This window comes from Syngnathus scovelli, chromosome 18 (genome assembly GCF_024217435.2).
Source record: "Syngnathus scovelli strain Florida chromosome 18, RoL_Ssco_1.2, whole genome shotgun sequence".
Lineage (NCBI taxonomy): Eukaryota > Metazoa > Chordata > Actinopteri > Syngnathiformes > Syngnathidae > Syngnathus > Syngnathus scovelli.
In genome coordinates, this window is record NC_090864.1 from 9,664,880 (window position 1) to 9,682,996 (window position 18,117).

The 18,117-nt window shown below is 41.0% G+C and overlaps 3 protein-coding genes across 3 annotated transcripts; all 3 read left to right on the forward strand.

The window, feature by feature from the left end:
• The first annotated feature begins 185 nt into the window (after positions 1-185).
• stk17a (serine/threonine kinase 17a) lies at positions 186-8,847 on the forward strand. The gene is made up of 8 exons (XM_049749513.2): positions 186-646; positions 2,869-3,081; positions 5,072-5,219; positions 5,295-5,421; positions 5,520-5,568; positions 5,668-5,844; positions 5,922-6,597; positions 8,707-8,847. Exons 1-7 carry the CDS (start codon positions 462-464, stop codon positions 6,259-6,261), a joined length of 1,239 nt encoding a protein of 412 aa, XP_049605470.1. The 5' UTR covers positions 186-461; the 3' UTR covers positions 6,262-6,597; positions 8,707-8,847.
• Positions 8,473-13,145, forward strand: vopp1b (VOPP1 WW domain binding protein b). Its single transcript, XM_049749524.2, has 5 exons — positions 8,473-8,909; positions 11,899-11,957; positions 12,091-12,168; positions 12,239-12,372; positions 12,683-13,145. The coding sequence occupies exons 1-5, from the start codon at positions 8,859-8,861 to the stop codon at positions 12,877-12,879; spliced, it is 519 nt and encodes a 172-aa protein (XP_049605481.1). The 5' UTR covers positions 8,473-8,858; the 3' UTR covers positions 12,880-13,145.
• Positions 13,146-13,581: 436 nt separating this feature from the next.
• lancl2 (LanC lantibiotic synthetase component C-like 2 (bacterial)) lies at positions 13,582-17,873 on the forward strand. The gene is made up of 10 exons (XM_049749512.2): positions 13,582-13,972; positions 14,514-14,707; positions 14,788-14,905; positions 14,976-15,183; positions 15,256-15,403; positions 15,698-15,844; positions 15,939-16,121; positions 16,540-16,716; positions 16,892-16,964; positions 17,030-17,873. The coding sequence occupies exons 2-10, from the start codon at positions 14,543-14,545 to the stop codon at positions 17,104-17,106; spliced, it is 1,296 nt and encodes a 431-aa protein (XP_049605469.1). The 5' UTR covers positions 13,582-13,972; positions 14,514-14,542; the 3' UTR covers positions 17,107-17,873.
• The last annotated feature ends 244 nt before the right edge of the window (positions 17,874-18,117 follow it).

Below are 18,117 nucleotides of genomic sequence, written 5' to 3' on the forward strand. Positions count from 1 at the left end.
TTTATTATTGCATTTTTTTGCATGCATTATTTTTTGTCAGTTTGTTTGATTTTTACCAGATAAATACAAGTTTGCTGTTGAGAAAATAATAACTTACAAGCTATAAAGTAATACTACCTCCTTTGCTAAATCTGATAGGTTACTCAACCTGTCAATCAAATGGTTTCCATGGTTACTGCAAGCTCTCAGCCCGAGGAGTCAGTTGACAACCACTCGCTGAGTGAAACGGACTGACAACTCCAGCACGATGAGATGCTTTGATACTTTTTTTAATTTCTTTTGACTAAACATTGCAATTAATTTAAAATTCCCCCCCAGAATTTTTCCTTAGGACAAATGTTTACTTGCTTTTTATCGCGTCTTTTGCTTATTCAGCAAGTTTAGCTTCTGACCGAGTGATTTCACAGGAGTTCAAAGTGACCTCTTTTGATATAATTAACATTTTCATTTTCAAGGACGCCATGATCCCCGAATATCCAAGTGCCGTTGTGGAGACGGTCGATCGGACCAAATACCAGCACAGTCCACCGGCCGATCGGATCCAGAGCACAATCGTTGGAGGCTTGTTGAATCAAATTACAACCGTAATCAAGAACGAACCTTTCAACGACCATTACACCATTATACCTGGCAAAGAACTTGGAAGGTAAGACTACCCTCCGGCAATTTAATTTAGATCAATTCCTCAATAATAATCCTTTAAAAACCGTTAATGCAAATTTAATGAAACTTGCAAAGGGTGTGATTTCTTTCTGATTATATACAATGAAAAAGTACATTTCTATCTCTGTCGTGGTCACTTTTGGTTAATTAAAATCCATATTTTTTGTGTCTACTATTATTTATATTTGTGCTTTTTTTTTTTAATTAATATTTTTGGCCATAGAAGCCTATAGTTTATGATCATTGCATTTTAATGGAGCAATTGAATGGCTCCAGGAGTTACTCCAGGTGCCTCATTGCAAAGTTTGAATCAGCGTCAACATGTTTGTTTGTCATTCTGTTTTTTATTTTTAACAGCTAACATCATTTTGTCATGTGTGCACGCATAGCTACCACAACAGCTGCACCAGCACTATAAAACAATGCTCATGCCAAACCATATTTATCTGACCTCTATGCATCTGCAGAGTTGTGGGTTTTTTTTTCCAGCCACTTTCTAACTGTTGTTAGTAAGAATCTAAAATATATTAACCCCTGTGAGACTCAGTGGTAGACTCAGTGGTCACCAGAACCCCCCGCCCCCCTCCAAAGCACTTCAAAATAGATTAAATCCTGAAAGTATTGATTGATTTCATTATGTTTCCATTGTTCACTGTGGGTGGTCTGTCACCAGATTAAAAAAAAAGAACACCTCCTGACTATTGGATTACAGTTTAGTGAAATGAATTCCTGTACATATTTCAGTTCTTCTGAGTAATGATCATTAATGAAGTCACAAGGCCTGCGTGGAATATTCTTTCATAATCACCCACACTGACTTTAGTCACAGTGTTGGTGTGAATTGACTCTTTTTTTTCAGCTCACCTCAATGTAACCTTTCAGATAAGATTTGTTGGCTGAGTTCAAGTTAAATCAGTCACTAGTCCGTTTCTTCTTTGAATAGCTGCAAGACTGATTGAGTGCGTGTGCGGGCGGGCGGGCGCGTGTCAGGCTTTGCATCGTATGACCTGACATTGTGACTCAGCTTAACTACCAAATCAAAATCAAAAGGTGACATTGATCTGCAGTGCCCGAGCACTCCGCATACTACGCCATTGTAGTCGGCAAGTCATCTGACACAAGTTCAAATGTCGCCGAAGATCACGGAATCGTCAAATCGGAATATACGATTTTTGCAAGTATCGTTATTCCCTATAAAACACTTTTTTTAGTAATATTGGTCAACTGGATGAATTCCTGGGAAGGAAATAATGATAAAGTTTTTGTATAATTACGATTTTAGTCAGACTTTTTGGTACGGATTAATCCCGAAAATCCCACTGTACATTTTCAGATACATATTATTAGCGTAATATCATAATAGTCAAAAGTCTTTCAACAAAAACCAAATTGGTAAATCAATTGGGTCACATTTTCAAGCCCTTTTTTTTTTTTTGGATCACAGCCACTCGTGATAACTATTAACTTGCCTTTCCCCAAGTCTTCCCTACGACACTCACCAGATGGTTACCAAGCTGGGCTTGAGGATGTAGTTTAAGCTAATACTCTGCCCCTGCAGTGGAGTCCCAGATGGCTTGTGGCCAAGCTCATTCCGTAGAGTCTGCAAATGTGAGGCTACAATGGAATTCCATATGGTTAAGACACAAAGCTTTTTTTTCCTGGGTGCGTATTAGCTCATGTGCTACTCACTAGACTAAGCTTTTGAGTGATTGCGCCTGCAACTCGTCTGACTCCAAACACGTAAGACACGAAGCGATATAATAATAGCGGTCACATGCGTTTTTATTTAATAGGCACAAAATTACATTTTGAGAAAGTCAAATTAAGATTGCACAGGACTTGCTGCCATGCTCACAAATCAATTTGATCATTTTATATCAGCTTAGTTTACACGGACACATAGAAAACCCAAAGCACCAGGGTGTAGTCTGTTAGTGAGGCTGCTGGCTTTAGAAATGTGCTGACACGGCTTCAGAACAGGCTGTGGTCATCCAGGATGGTTTCTAAAGAGCAGGCCTGGTCTCCCAAACCACTCAGCGGTGTATATCTGCTGTTTCCAGTTGTCGTGACAAAAATGTCAGCTTTTATGTTGGGGTTAGCAAGATCCCACTTTTTTTTTTTTTTCAGACTCAAGAAATTGGGTTCATGTCAAATGACACAGGGTGAAAGTACTGGAAAAAAATGTCTCTGTCTTTTTGTCCTCAGGGGAAAGTTTGCTGTGGTCCGAAAGTGCGTGAAGAAATGTTCCGGTCAAGAATACGCCGCAAAGTTTATGAGGAAGAGGCGAAAAGGGAAGGATTGCCGTATGGAGATCATCCACGAGATCGCCGTGCTGGAGCTAGCTACGGACAGTCAACGTGTGGTTAGTCTTCATCAGGTCTATGAAATGGCCTCTGAGATGGTGCTGGTCCTGGAATTGTAAGTATCTAGCTTATAGTCTAAAAAATACGGCATTTAAACTAAACTTCATCTCGTCAAAATAACGTCAAGGCAACACAGGATGTAAAAACCTGTTTTGATTCCAAGCACCAATTAGTGGTTTGGTCTTAGAAATGTCAACAATACTAACTGGGCTAGATTTGATTTGGTCCAGCTAACACGAGCTATTTCAACAATGCATCCAGCGCCATCAGCAACACACACACACACACACACACACACACACACACACACACACACACACACACACACACACACACACACACACACACACATAGCATCTTGCTGAGTGTGGTAAGTAGATTCACCCGTTGTCAATGATCTCATCTCACTGGACGTGTCAGGGCAATGCTTGACCTGGTTCCCATGGAGAGAAAGAAAGTGTGTTTATGTTTGTGTGTGCGTGTGTGTCTTTTAATGGTCCATGCCGCCAAAGAAGGTCCCATCTTTTTTTTTATCCCTCCCTCCCTTCTCATGTCATTTTCATTTTGTCTCCTCGCCAACGCACACATGCACAAATTGGGGTCGAAGGGTGTTCACAACATTGAGGGCAGCTACTAAATTAGATGGTATTGACCTACAATGGATCTGTTTCTGTGACCTCTACGTATGGATGACATCACTCCCATGACACCAACGTCAAGCTTCGCTCCAATGCCGTCGTCTCTCTGGCTGGCATTGACTATTTGTAAAGAAATAAATCAAAGTCAAAGTCAAATATATATCTAATAAAAATTAAGCATCTGTAGCTAAAGCTAAACCCCGAAAAGATTGAAATTGAGATTCATGCTAGCCGAACTCCAGTTGTGATGATAACTGCAAGTGCACGTGACTTGCAAAAGCATGGCCCCTCGCCCAGAGAAAGAGTGAGGTCACGTGAGCGGAAAAAAAAAAAACCCCAGCAGCCTGACAGTTCAAATCTACTTGTCAATATTCTCCAGAGCCGATTTTCCAGGCCAACTGAATTTTGGCATCGTCCCAACTCCTACATTTCGGGATCGGTGTATATTGTCAGAGCGACAACCAAAAATCGAATCAACTGAAAGTTTGCGGGGCCTCCGAGTGTATGAACGTGACCTCGCATCAAGAGGCAACACGCGGGCAGTGGGCCAGTCAGCTTTTTGTTGCTTTTGTTACCGTGGGGTAGCTGCTAACTCTATTGTTCATTCTACGTATAATCATTTTTAATTGAGTCATTCATCGTTCAGCGTTTTGCTTCTGTGGAAAAAGCAAGCATGCATGCAGGCGGCACGTTTGGAGTATTTGCCATTTTGATTATGCTTGATTGGAAAATTTCCTTCCAGTTGAGGAATTAATGAGGTCTGTGTCCCATTTTGGAAAAAAAAGTGTGATAGGGAGGTGGGTCCGTTTCTCTTTTGGTCGATGGATATTTTGTTTGAATACAAGAAAAATAATTATATTTTCAAAGTAAAAGCCGTATGGTCATTTTTACATCCATCGTCATTTTTGAAGTCTTTTTTTCCAAAACCGTTTTTCTTCTGACCTTGACTAAATCCAAACATACCTTCCACTTCCTCCAACCGTCACCTTCCTCAGAGATAGAGCCTATTTCAAGGGCACCCTAAGGGGATCCATCGTCTATTCCTGACTAACCTGCCCCTATTTCCTTTTCCACTCATTGCCATCTTGTGGTTATCACAAAATAGGAGATTAACGGTGTTTTAGGTGATTACCGTATTTTTTTAACCATAAGGTGCATCAGGTTATAAGGCACATTTCTGGATATTAAGGTAATCCAGTACAGCAAATAAATCTAATTCATCTTCCAAATATGATTATAAGACTGATTTGATTTTTGAGAAATTGAAAGAATTTTTTGTGCGCCTTATAAACTGAAAAATACGGTACACGGTGGGCATCAAGTTTTGTCATATCAGCCATTAAGAGTGTTCTATATTTATCATCATATCGGTGCATGTTTACATCATCTCCTTGTTTCTACAACCAGTGCTGCGGGAGGAGAAATCTTCAACCAGTGTGTGTCCGATCAGGAAGACGAGAGCTTCAGTGAAAATGATGTGAAGAGGCTGCTAAGACAGATCCTGCAAGGAGTCGCCTTTTTACATCAGAGGAACGTTGTCCATCTTGACCTGAAGGTCTGTGGATCAAGTAGTGTGAAATTCATTTTTCTGGATCTAAGTAATATTTAACCTTGTTTGGGTTTTCGTCAGCCTCAGAACATCCTTCTGACCGGCAACTCTCCTCTGGGTGACATTAAGATTGTAGACTTTGGTCTGTCCCGTATCGTCAGCAACCATCAGGAGCTTCGGGAAATTATGGGAACTCCTGAGTACGTCGGTGAGTGGGAGTTCCTCTACTCAACCAGATTGATGGTTATTATATTACTAGAATTTATATTAGATTATTGGTGCTAACTCTTTTTGCTCTTCTTACAGCTCCAGAGATTCTAAATTATGAGCCCATAAGCACAGCGACAGATATGTGGTGAGAAAAAAAAAATCATGACTCTCCATTGTTTCGAGTACATGGACAAAACCCACAATATGGAAAAATATTTTTTCCACCATTGTTGTCCTTGTTTAGGAGCATTGGTGTTTTGACCTACGTGATGCTGACGGGCCTGTCTCCCTTCCTGGGCAAAGACAAGCAGGAGACCTTTCTCAACATCTCCCAAATGAATGTTAGCTACGATGAGGAGGAGCTCCAGGAACTGGACCAAGCCGTGTCCTTCATCCAGACTCTGCTCTGTAAACAGCCACAGTCAGTCCAAATCCTTTTTGTCACGTGCACGTTTTGTTCTCCACCCATTTCAAGATGGGCTTTCTATCTGCGTTTAGGGATCGAGCCACGGCCGAGGAGTGTCTCCAGCACCCATGGCTTCAACCCGAAGACCCTCAGGAGACAGAAGTCCAGGATGCATCCAGCACAAGCAGCAGTAGCCCGGAAAGTCCCGTCACGACTACGACTTGCACAAACCGAGTCGACGAGGAGGCGGATGAAGGTCCGCTGACGGAGGACCTGATCGTCATGGCCGCCTACACCCTAGGCCAGTGCCGCCAGTCGTCCGTCGCCGAGAAGGATGCCTTGGTCCCCGAGAAGAAGGCCAACTCCAAACGCTTCAAGTTTGAGGAGCCCTTCAGTGTTCTCCAGGAGGTTCCTGGGGAGTTCATCTACTGAAACAGCACCCATGAGAGGTAGAAAGAGTGATTGAGCTGTTCATATTCAGGGGTTCTCTCATTTCCGTTCTGTCATGCCCTTATTTGGATTTGCTTTTTATTTAGACTTTGGTGTTTATTTCCTTGTGTACATTTTTTTTTCCAATATTTGTTGGAAGGTTATTGTTTCCACCTGATCTTGTCAGCCTCACCCAATTGCGTCTTCCAATCATCTCCCTCGGCCATTTTGTGCCTTCTCCAGGTGTTTGTCATTTTGTTTGTATTTAGTTCCCTGCTTTCTCTTCAGCCCTCTTTGGCTCATTGTGCTCTGCGCTGTCACGTTTTGTCTGCTACCCAAGTAAGTTTTTGCTCCTGTTTATTTTGCTCCGTTGTTTTGAATTCTTAGTTTTCCATGTGCATTAGTGCCTCGTTTGCCTTTTTGTTTCATTTAAATCAAATGTTGTTCTTGAGTGAACCCTGTTCCTGCTTCCTTGCTTCCCTTGGGTTCCTTTCCCCAACAGCCCTAACACATTTAATGTTACTTCATTGGTGATATGATCAGAAATCAATCACTGTTTTTCATTAGTTGCCCTGTCTACATCACAAGGAATACTATCTTTATTACATTTCAAAATGTACATGTAATAAGAACCTGTACAAATGACGTTGAAAGAAACACCAAACATAAAACATTGTGGCCCAAAAGTGACAGTTTTGTTTTAACCAATTTATCTCTGCGAGTGTCTATGAAATTTTAAATGGGACATTCAGTAAAAGATGCGAGATGGGAAATTAAAAAGCATAACAAAAGGGATGCAACAATGTGTAGATGGAAAAAATGGAATTATCTCATGTAGTGTTTAATGAATTTGCAAACAGGCAAAGGAAGGTGTTGGCGTCCTCTGTTGGCCAAAAAACTCAAATCGTAAATCCTAAAGTATAAAAAAAATTCTTTCAAAAATCTGCCACAAGTTATCAGTAAAAATATAAGCTAAAAATTCTCTTTTTATCTCATTGAGGAGGGAAATGCCAGATAAAAAAGCTCTTATGTAAATACACTGATTTGCTTTTACACTAAAACAAAGAGGAAAAGCTTTCTCATTATTTGATTGATCTAATCTTGACTTATTATTTTTTTTAAAGCAGATCTTAACTCAGCACTCACATTCAGGCGCATGGTGTATTTTTATTTGTTTTGGGTGCCCCAATTGAAAGTTTTGCAAGTGTTACATTTACAAAATAACATTTTTTTAATTTTTCAAATTCTTTTTTGTACATAATGGTTGTTTATTTAATTTAAGCATACTGTTCTGTTAAATATACATGTCACGTATTTGTGTAACATTCAGTGCAAGGTAAAATCTAAGCAACCAATAAATATTTTTTCGAGTTGTACATGTCGACTGTGAGTATTCTAGACTTTTTGGTTGTGGGAAGTAAACATTTGAATAAAATGGGAAAACATTTGTACATGAATGTCTTGTACTGCAAATAAACATTCGAAATGTGTTGGAAATTATTTTTGCTTTATGAAAAAAACATTCCCCCAGAAAATTTAAAGCATGTAAGATAACTGGAGAAAAGATTAGAGTATATGTATATTTTTTATTTCTGTTCAAATAAGTTGTTGGAGGAGCTGCGCACAGTCACCACTGGGTGGCAGCAAAAGTAAGAAATGACATTTAATGTCCAAGCTTGCATGCATTGGAGGTTAATAAGAGTTAAGTTCGTCCATGGCCATACGTAATACGCAAGTTCAAAAATATTTATTACGTTGAAAAATATTCCAGTAATAGTGTACAGTAAACAAATGCCTTTTTTTTTATTAAACTAACAAATTTGTCATGACACAATATACATAAATAATCACAATAAACACACATCCGTTGCTTTTGAGATATTATTCATCCCTTATTAGTGTCCGCAATGAGGGTGTAGACACACAAAAAAAAAAAAACAATTACAATTTTGTCTGTCTTCAAGCTTCATCGCAAAATGCATGATTAAATTATAATTTCCCATTCTTGCCAGCACCATCTGCTATTCCCATGCAAAATTCACAACGGGATGGCAAATTAACACCGCCTCTGTCCTAGTTGTGATTTGAACGTTCTACTTGAGAGTCATTAGTACCAATTTAGTCCTTGACATTCTCTTTATACGTTTTTGTTGTTGTTGTAATAAAGTCTTGTTTCCACGTCACAAAGATGGGGAAAAAAAATCGGGATTGGTGGTGTCATTTCCGTCCATACCATTAAGATTATTCTCACACAATTTGGTCAGGGAATTTATGATTAAGGAACGTCTTGTGAGCCTGGTGGGGGACTAGGGTGCGAAAGGGGCGTGCTTCTGGAAGAAAGCAAGCAAGCATCACACAGGCAGGCAGGCTCCCATTGCTTCAAACCAGCCTCGTCATTAATCCTCACCGACGCTGTCTTGTCTTCCTCCGTACCCGGCCGGGCGCCAGAGACGCACTCCCGTGGTGGTGCAGGGGGACCGACCGGCCGGATGTGATCTCCGTGGATCCCCGGGAGCAGGAATGAAAGCGACACGGCCATAAAGAAAGCGCTCAGCCTCCACGTCGGCCTGCCTATTCAGTGGAGCGGTTACGGTGGAGATATGAGGAATCCTCGGACCGATTTAGCCTTGACATTCTTGCTATTTCTAGAGGTGAGTCAAGCTCGACGTTGTTATTTTTGTCCCGGTATGACAGACATGGTTGCTTTTCAATCCTACATTTGCTACAAAAAAATAATAATAACAAGGCTCCAGTCACGTGTGCAAGCCATATCATAATAATTTAATTTGAGAATAAAAAAGACGCAATACATAGAGGACAGGTTAGGACATCACTGGGACCTAGGACATGTTTTTGGTCAATCAGTTTGCAAAAAAAGGACTATTCTAACTTTAAGATGGACACTCTGCTTGTTTCCAGAACGCCACAAATAATTGGTGCTGAAAGGTGAGAGATTAGGGGTACACCCTGGACTGGTCACTTGCCCACTATTTTTTCACTCATGCCAATAAAAATTTCGCTTTGGTGCCATCTAGTGATAGCTTGGTGTCAGGAATCTTTTGAAGTCAGTTGAGGAGCTTTATTTAGATAAAAGTAGTTCCTCATAAGCGGTATAGGTTTGGTCTGACAGTAACGACCTGGTCCCCATTTTCCGTTACAGCCCATGTGTGACACTCGTACATTCATTATTAACTTGAGTCATTATTATTTTATCATCACTCAGCTGACTGAGCTCATCCATTTTAAATGTACAGGCACAGCGTGGTCGGAATCAAGCCTGCTGTGTTCACTTTGATCAGTGGTTTGACTTAAGTCAGATGTCAATTTGCAGACTCAGGATATTTTGTCACACTAAACCAGATTTGACTTAGTATTTTGCCATAATTACTTCAGTATTTTTCCATATGCTGTTTTCCTGCACTGTGGAAATGTAAGAAAATTGATGTTTCCAAACTTAATTTGTAACTTATCCTGTCTAACGAAGCAAAATACAGGATACTGGTGACTTAGAAGACCTGGGAAAAGTAACCCATAATTGTTTCAGACTTGAAATGAATAACTGGGTAGCTCTTCTGCTTTCTTTTCTGTGCCTATATTTAGAACTTGATGACATTATCATGTGACCTTACGGCCAATGTTGTTTGTCTTCTCGTTATATTGTATTTACACTGACCAGTTGGAACATCGTTATATAGAGGCTGCCGTATATGGTGTGAATATTCTCTCTGCTTATCTTCTTTGAAGCATAAAACAGATTTTTTTCGAGCCGCATGCATCCCAGTCATTTGAGCAACATCATTTACGATAAACGCTCTGCAGTTTTGATAGCTCTTAAAAAGTATGGACAGGATTTACTACACAGAAATTGCTGTGGGAATTTAAATTCACAATAGATTAAGGGCTGCAACGATTTATGGCTTTATGATGCATCCTTTCCAACTGGGGAAGGAAAGATTTTTATTGATCTCAATTAAACGTGAGTGGTCAGTATTGTTTTCATGGCAGTCTTAAAGCAGTGTCACAAATTTGTTTTGTGTTTTTAAGCACAGTGGGTGATGTGTTGTTTCAGCTCACTCTGACAATCAAATGTTTCTTGTTGGCTCGCTAATGGCTCAGGGATCTGTGCGGTCAACAGGGATCAATAAAATCGCTTTGATGGCGGGTGAATGGATGCCAAATGGATGGGACAAGATTGCACCGGATGAGAGGAATCAAGCAAGAGTGGTCAGAAAACAAATGGATTCAATTCTCGTTTAAGAAAACACTTTGACTAGGATTGAATAATATAAAAGATATCCGATACCATTATTTTTTTACCCGATACTTGAAATAAGGCAGCTGGTATCGGTACTCGCTCTAATTATTTTCCTGTTCCATAATTGAATATTCATCCTCTAAGAGTAGAATGCAAGTTAGGGAGGCCTCGTATCAGAGCAATGTGTTTCTTCCTTATTGATCACACGCCTTTCACAAGCAGCAACTACAAAGGCCATGCAGCCGGATCACCACACACACACTTTTGCTTCCAAGGGCTTAATGTTTGGTGTAGAATCATTTGAACTATTCAACCCACCCCGTCCAATGTCCTTTGGCTAAAACCTCCGAGCAGCTTTTAAAGCAGTAGAGCACATTGGCTGCTTGTGTAAGAGTCATTTTTGTCCCACGGGAGCACACAGAGGGGCATTTTTCCTCCTCTCTGTTTTTTCGCTTTGTCTAATTGGAGCAAAACAATGAACAGAGCCTGATGATGGTAAACGGGTAACAAATAGGCCTAAATGTGGAAAATGGATTGTGACAAAATCTGGAATGTGAAATCAAAACTTTTCATTCAGAGTTGAATTGTTTTTATAATTAGAACATGGAAAAGGAAGTAGCTATCATGAAAATAACTTTTACTGGACAAAAAAAAGTTGATCTGACATGGCTGAAACAGAAAGCTGCAGAATGTAACAAATTCAAGGTCACACAGTTTTTTTTTTTTATCTCATACTGGGTGAAATAAGGTTGCTACTTTTACAGACCGAGACAATATTTTCCACAAAAACGGTTACATAAATTACTTTTATTCCCCGGAGCATACAATGTTTTTTTTGGGTTTTTTCCCCTATCATGACTAAAAATAGTTTAATGTTCACTGTTGTCATATCAAGCCATTTCCAAAATCATCAGGAAATCACGCCATATACATTTTGTTTTGACCTCATCTTGACCTTGCTAAGTCCGGCATGACTCTGTAAAAGTGCCAAATGCGGCCCTTGGGTCGTCCTCAGCCCCGTTCTTCTTCTGCGGCTCCTCTCAGTACTCTGAGCTTCTCGCAAATCTGATCAAGTCGGCAGTCTCATGAGCACGCAGGGAGATCGTTTGGAAGGCAGTTAATTAAGCAGACAGCAGGCAGCGGCACTCTGGATTCTCCAGAAAGCAAAAGGGAGCGCTCAGAGGTTGCTTGGGGGGTCGTTTTTCTGTTTGGAAGGACTCTAAGATTAATCACAAATTAGACAATGAAATCGTATACAGAAGGGTGTTATGATTAGACAGTCAGTGGACACTTTATTAGGTACACCAGCACAAGATTTGTTTGCAACATTGTCTCTGTTGTAGCGTGTGAATCTTACAGTATATATTTTTTTCTTATTCTTTTAGGTCGTAGAGGCCAAAAAGTACTGCTGGTATTTTGAAGGCGGGTACCCAATATACTTCATGTAAGTGCCGTGATTCGAGACAAACTTTAAAAAGGCCTACTTTCCAGTTGACTACCATGAACTCGTATTAGCTCAAAAAATTCACTCATTGTTGGATTGCTACTGAGTTTTATCCGTGTCACCGTCAATCCAGATGTCGCTCGTACGAGGACTGCTGCGGGACTCGCTGCTGTGTGAGAGCCCTGTCCATCCAGAGACTCTGGTACTTCTGGTGAGTACCCTCAGAACATCTTGCAACCATTTATTTCCATTCTCCATCCGCCTACATTGTTTTGTCCCAGGGTGCTGCTAATGATGGGCGTACTGTTGTGCTGCGGGGCCGGCTATTTCATCCGTCGAAGGATGTACCCCTCGTCTCTGAGAGATGAGCCTGCCTTCAACGTGTCCTTCACCAGACACCCTGTCAGCTCGCCGGGTAAATAGTATTGAGTAAAAATTATTTTAATCTAAATAAAATAAATTATAGTAATGGCCACTCAGCAGAGCAATTGTAGTCCACTTGCTAAATGCTAACATACAATGCAAAACGCTGTAGTGGGGCTAACAGATATTAGCATATACCGTAATTTTCGGAATATAAGCCGCACTGGACTATAAACCGCACCTGCTAAAACTTATGTTCAAAATTTATGAAAAAACCCAGTGCTTATAGTCCAAAATGTACGGTAATAATGAATATTCAAACTACTACATTCCTCACAAGCATATATTGTTGCCCTGTGTAGTTTCCCAACAGCCAGGAAGTATGCAAGGCTTCGGTGGGATGACGGCCGGTGACCCGACGCTTGCCATGACGCACCCCATGTACCCGCCACAGCCCAGCACCACTCACATGATGGCCACCTACCCCCCACCGCCATCGTACTGCAACCACCCGCCACCTTCCTATGAACAAATTTTCCAAAACGGGGGCAAGAAGTAACATCGGCAAGCACAAAAAGCAGAAGGAGGAAAGCTGTCATTTGTTTGAACTTTTAACTGTTGGCGTGACAACACACGGTTTGTTGTCCTGCAGAGAAGACAACCAAAATCTTCATGCACCCTCACACGTTCATTTGCATTCACCTCTTATTTTGTCTTCATTCAAGTGGACCAGGTGGATTCACTGTCACCAGCTTCCTTTTACCTCCCTACTGCACAATGTATAACGCCAATGAAATGCAACATGTAATAAAAAATGGGATATGATTTGTGTCGATGCAATTTTTTTTTTTTCAGATTCAGTCCAGAGAAAGTTCAGTCCACCAGGAAACTGTTGAAGTATGATGATGACTTGATATGACGTGACCTCAGCCACCACAATAATTGATTTAATATTTAGAATGGTTTTTTTTACAGGATTTCAAAAAATTTGAATATCTAATTGTACCTGTTGGATTTAACTTTTTTTAAGTTTTGCTCTTTTGAAAATTGACTTTCAAAAAAAACGATTATCATAATGATTACAATATTAAATGTATACTACATTAATATGACATTTGGCATGCATATTGATTTGGCCAGTGATGCTGACTGTATCATCTGGTGCACGTGACTTTTATATTGCAGAATAAAAATGGTCCATGGGATCGGGGTGGGGTGAAAGTGTACTACGTAAGGATGGGTGGTGGCATGCGAGGATTTATTTGCAATGATGTCTAATCCCGATAGCACAGCATCATACACCAACACCATCTGCCACGATTCACAGTCGGAGTCAGCTGCAGACGGGTACTGATTGTTACAGGGACAATTTGAGAGGCGGTGGAGGAGAAGAAGGGGGTTAGATCTTTACCCGCAGTGTGTCTGTTGGGGTGGGAGGGGGTGCATTTATATTTGTCGAGCAGCACCCGCAGCAGGGTTTGAAGATGCTGAGGGACTACAGCTGATGGAGGATTTTTGTCCCACCTGATCGCCTTGACTGCGGCTTCCAGCTCATTGTGGAAGGGGTACTGCAGGTTGGGCTGCGGGAGGCTGCTGGATCATCCTCATCCACACAAACTCCGGGGACTCCGTAGCCTGCTCGTCACATCCCGGTAATTCACAATTTTGCATGATATATTTTGTGTTTGAAGAGTAAATGGAGGCTTATTGAGGATTGCATTCGGGTGTCAAACCACATTGTTATGGTTTCCCTCAAAGGGCTGTATGACCATATAAATGTGCTGTATAATATTCCATATTATTGCTTATCTACAGCAAATTGGTGCATAACTCATTTTGAAATCATAAGTGAACTAAAATAGTTTAAGCAAATGTTTACATTTAAAGGTTAAGTCTGAACACATAATCTCAATATTGATTCTCCAAATTTGAATGTTCACAAGAACAGTTTTAGTTTATAAATAGACAATTAACAAGCAATTATAAAAGCTGGCTCCTTTTAACGAGATTACAATTTATCTTGTAAAATGTCAGGTTTATATTAATTTCTATATGTCACAGTTTTGTATGGTAACTCAAGAATGAATGACTATACGGGGGAATAGCTTTCTTGTTTTATTACAAAATATTAATTATCAAATTGAATTGTTATTGTTAATTTACGAAACGCGTTGTATGAATGTACTGTCGTAGGATTTTGACCCTCCGGAGCCGCCGTAGCAATGGGAGACAACATGTCAAAGCGTCTGAAGCTCATCTCGGTAACAGAAGCTGAGATGGAGGAACGCTCTTTTCCAAACCCATACCCTGACTGGGACCAAGGAGTCCTCTCGTCCAGTTCAGGAGCAGAAGCGGATTATAATGAACCATTCGATGGGGAAGGAATGGTGAGTTGCTTTGTCGTTTTGCAGGATTTTATGACAAATGGTGCACGCTAACGTAAACAAGGGCATACCTCCTCCATCAGGTCAGCTCATCCTTCCAAAGGAAAGTCCAGAGTAAGATGAAAGATCTTCTCCAGCAAATGGAGGAGGGCCTAAAAACTGCCGACCCCCATGACTTCTCTACTTATACTGGCTGGACTGGTCTGTCACCTGAGAAGATGTAAGATCTCCACTGAAAAGGTTCCTCCATAATCCTCTCTCTTCTATCCAGGCATTGCTTTACTGTACGTACAGCTTTATCGTGGATCTAATGATGTCGCACACCTGCAAAGAGCCTTGGACTATGTGAAGAGATCCATGAGGATCCTAAATGGCCGAAAAGTGACTTTCCTTTGTGGAGATGCTGGACCGCTTGCAGTGGGTGCAGTGGTCCATCACAAGCTGGGTAACACCGCTGACAGCAGCGACTGTCTTTCTAGGTGAGTGTTCCTCACCAGGATACATTTTTAAAATATATTTGGTATCGTTAAATTCATCGTATTCCTCCTCAGGCTCCTCCAGCTGCAACGCTCGGTGCTCAGTCCAGATTCGGAGATGCCAGATGAGCTGCTGTATGGACGTGCTGGTTATCTGTATGCTCTTTTGTATGTGAACAAGGAAATTGGTGGAGACACTGTGGATGAAGCTACTGTTTCAAAAGTGAGGCATAAATCATTTTTCTCCCCCCCCCCCCTCCCTTGCAGAAGGGCTTATTTGCTTTATTCAGGGTCAAAGGGCTACCTAAAGGGGGCAGTGTGGTTAAAAAAAAAAATTTTGCATCACAGCTGGTTTCCTCCGAGTGTTGTTCCCTTTTTATTTTTCGTGGTGTTGAGGGACTTATCTTTGATCGTCACTTCGTTTTACGGCCTTGTTTAAATTTTTTATTGGACGCAACCTTGCTTAATCTTCCTGACATCAATTCATAAGTGTCTGTTGGTTGATTCCCAATTTTAGGTAGTGGGCGCCATTATTGAGTCTGGGAAGAATTTATCGGCGGAGCTTAAGAAGACAGAACGTTGCCCTCTTCTTTATGAATGGCACAAGAAGCAATATGTTGGCGCTGCTCATGGCCTGGCGGGAATCTTTTACATGCTCATGCAGGTAAGTCCAAATTCTGTTTTGATTCTTAAAATGAATATTTTTTCTGTAATTATTTAAATTGCGCAATATCACATGGCAACATGTCTCCGTTCAGCCAGAGGCGAGGGTCCACGCAGACATCCTTTCCGAGCTGGTTCGGCCAAGTATCGACTATATCCGTCACAAGAAATTTCGTTCAGGCAACTTCCCTTCGTCGCTGAGCAACGAGAGCGACCGATTGGTTCACTGGTGCCACGGAGCGCCTGGCGTCATCCACATGCTCATCATGGCTTATAAGGTAAGAAGAAGAAGAAGAAGCATGCAAGATAAGGTTTCAAGTTGAAATCTTTCCATGGGAGTAAACCAGAAATTTACCAAAATAAAGGTGGAGTCTGAGGGAAGTTTTGAAAATTCCCCAGCTTAGTTTGCCATCGAAATTGATCCATAATTTTCCATCCTTTTACAAGCCTAATGGAGTAGTTCACAGTCAAACTGTGATTCATCCGCTTATAAAAACAGAGTCGAAGGCGAGAGAGACGAGCAGACTAAGGTAAGATATGTGCAAAGAATCTCGGTCGTATTTCATTGTAATAGCCTGACGTTACACACACCACGCACAAACTCACTGTAGCTATAAATTGTTGGCACCAAATGTGTCGTTAGCGCTCTCGGCTGCAGTCACGAATCCACAAAGCCTGGCAAATGTTCTTCCCCAGGTTTTTAAAGAGGACAAGTATCTGAAGGACGCGGTAGAGTGCGGCGAGGTGATCTGGCAGAGGGGGCTTCTCCGAAAAGGTTACGGTATCTGCCACGGGACGGCCGGCAACGGCTATGCCTTCCTTTCCCTGTATAAGCTCACCCAGGAGAAGAAGTATCTCTACCGTGCCTGCAAGGTAATCAACCACTTCATGGAGGAACCGCACAAAATAAAATCATCTGGATATTTTTACCCATTTAAATACCGGCCTTTGTGAAGATTGTAAAGCGAAGCCAAAGTCATCCAAATGTCCTTATATGGTGAAGGGGACATTTGAATCACTATGTCCTGCTTTGTTCTTGTTTATTCAGTTTGCCGAGTGGTGTTTGGGCTACGGGACTCACGGCTGCCGCATCCCTGACAGACCTTACTCACTTTTTGAAGGTGCCGAAAATCAAATGTTAAGTCATTTCTGGTCAAATATACATGAATCGTGTTTTCCCCACCAGGTATGGCGGGGACCATCCACTACCTGTCCGAAATGGCCGCACCTGAAGCTTCCTGTTTCCCCGCCTTTGAACACTGATCTGCTGGAGCTAAGAAGGGATTGAATTTTTAAGCAGATGTCATTTCTTTCTTGTCATTTCTCTCCGGCAAAGTATTTGAGTTCAAATTACTTATTATAGAGGTCAACTTTTAAGGCCCGTGCCATATGAGACATTAATTTGGACACCTATGTGTGGTACAGTATTTGTATTCAGATGCATGTCCAAGTGTTTCTTCATTTCCTGTCAGTGTGATTTTTCTTTCTCCCATCCCCAATATTGATTTTGATTAGTAAGAAGCCAAACACAATGCATGTTTGATGATAAAACTAGAAATTAGCCTCCGAAATAGATGCAAGAACAAATTGGTACATGAATGATTTATCCAAAGCTTCAGTTCATTTCAAAGTTTTAACAGCAAGTCAAAAAAATTCTTGCTCATAAGTTGAATAACTATTATACCTAAATGTTTGCAAACCGTTTATTGTACATAGTGCAATGGAAATGCAGTGGATTAAAAAAAAAAAGTTTAATTCAGTGTATTTTTCATTATATTAAGCACTGATGTAAAGCTCATTTGAAATTGTCACACCCCACTACATACTGCAGCTAACAATAGTTATTAAGGCCGACAGCATATGAATGCCTAATTGTCTTCATGGGCTATTGTTACACAAGTCTCGTCTACAATGTTATTATGTCCTGTTTGATAAGCCAATGTGTGTAATGATCCGATATTGTATCAACTGTCTGTGTCGGGGTGTCAAAAATGTGTACCACTTGTTTTGCAGTATATTTTGGAAAATAACCCAACGGTTTCTCAAGTGTGTTTATTGTGGTATTCAATTTTTTGTTTTGAAAGAAAACAACAAATGAGGGACTTAAACCGCTGCTCTGTGGCACACCTAACTAAAGTGGCTTTCGCTTAATATGGTATTTTCGCCAAACGCGCATGCGCATGAGGTGAGATTCCACAAAGCAGGTGGGGCGAGTCCATTTGAGTAAACAATTAGTGTCAATTTCGCACTCAAAATGGCCGGGGAAAAATGCAC

Excerpts from the sequence above, each read along its gene's own strand:
- stk17a (XM_049749513.2), top strand. The coding sequence starts at position 462 with ATGATCCCCGAATATCCAAGTGCCGTTGTGGAGACGGTCGATCGGACC. Across the intron at positions 5,422-5,519 it reads GGGAACTCCTGAGTACGTCG|CTCCAGAGATTCTAAATTAT; the intron begins GTGAGTGGGAGT and ends CTCTTCTTACAG. Across the intron at positions 5,569-5,667 it reads AGCACAGCGACAGATATGTG|GAGCATTGGTGTTTTGACCT; the intron begins GTGAGAAAAAAA and ends GTCCTTGTTTAG.
- vopp1b (XM_049749524.2), top strand. The coding sequence starts at position 8,859 with ATGAGGAATCCTCGGACCGATTTAGCCTTGACATTCTTGCTATTTCTA. Across the intron at positions 8,910-11,898 it reads CATTCTTGCTATTTCTAGAG|GTCGTAGAGGCCAAAAAGTA; the intron begins GTGAGTCAAGCT and ends TTATTCTTTTAG. Across the intron at positions 12,169-12,238 it reads CAGAGACTCTGGTACTTCTG|GGTGCTGCTAATGATGGGCG; the intron begins GTGAGTACCCTC and ends GTTTTGTCCCAG.
- lancl2 (XM_049749512.2), top strand. The coding sequence starts at position 14,543 with ATGGGAGACAACATGTCAAAGCGTCTGAAGCTCATCTCGGTAACAGAA. Across the intron at positions 14,906-14,975 it reads TACTTATACTGGCTGGACTG|GCATTGCTTTACTGTACGTA; the intron begins GTCTGTCACCTG and ends TCTTCTATCCAG. Across the intron at positions 15,404-15,697 it reads ATGAAGCTACTGTTTCAAAA|GTAGTGGGCGCCATTATTGA; the intron begins GTGAGGCATAAA and ends TCCCAATTTTAG.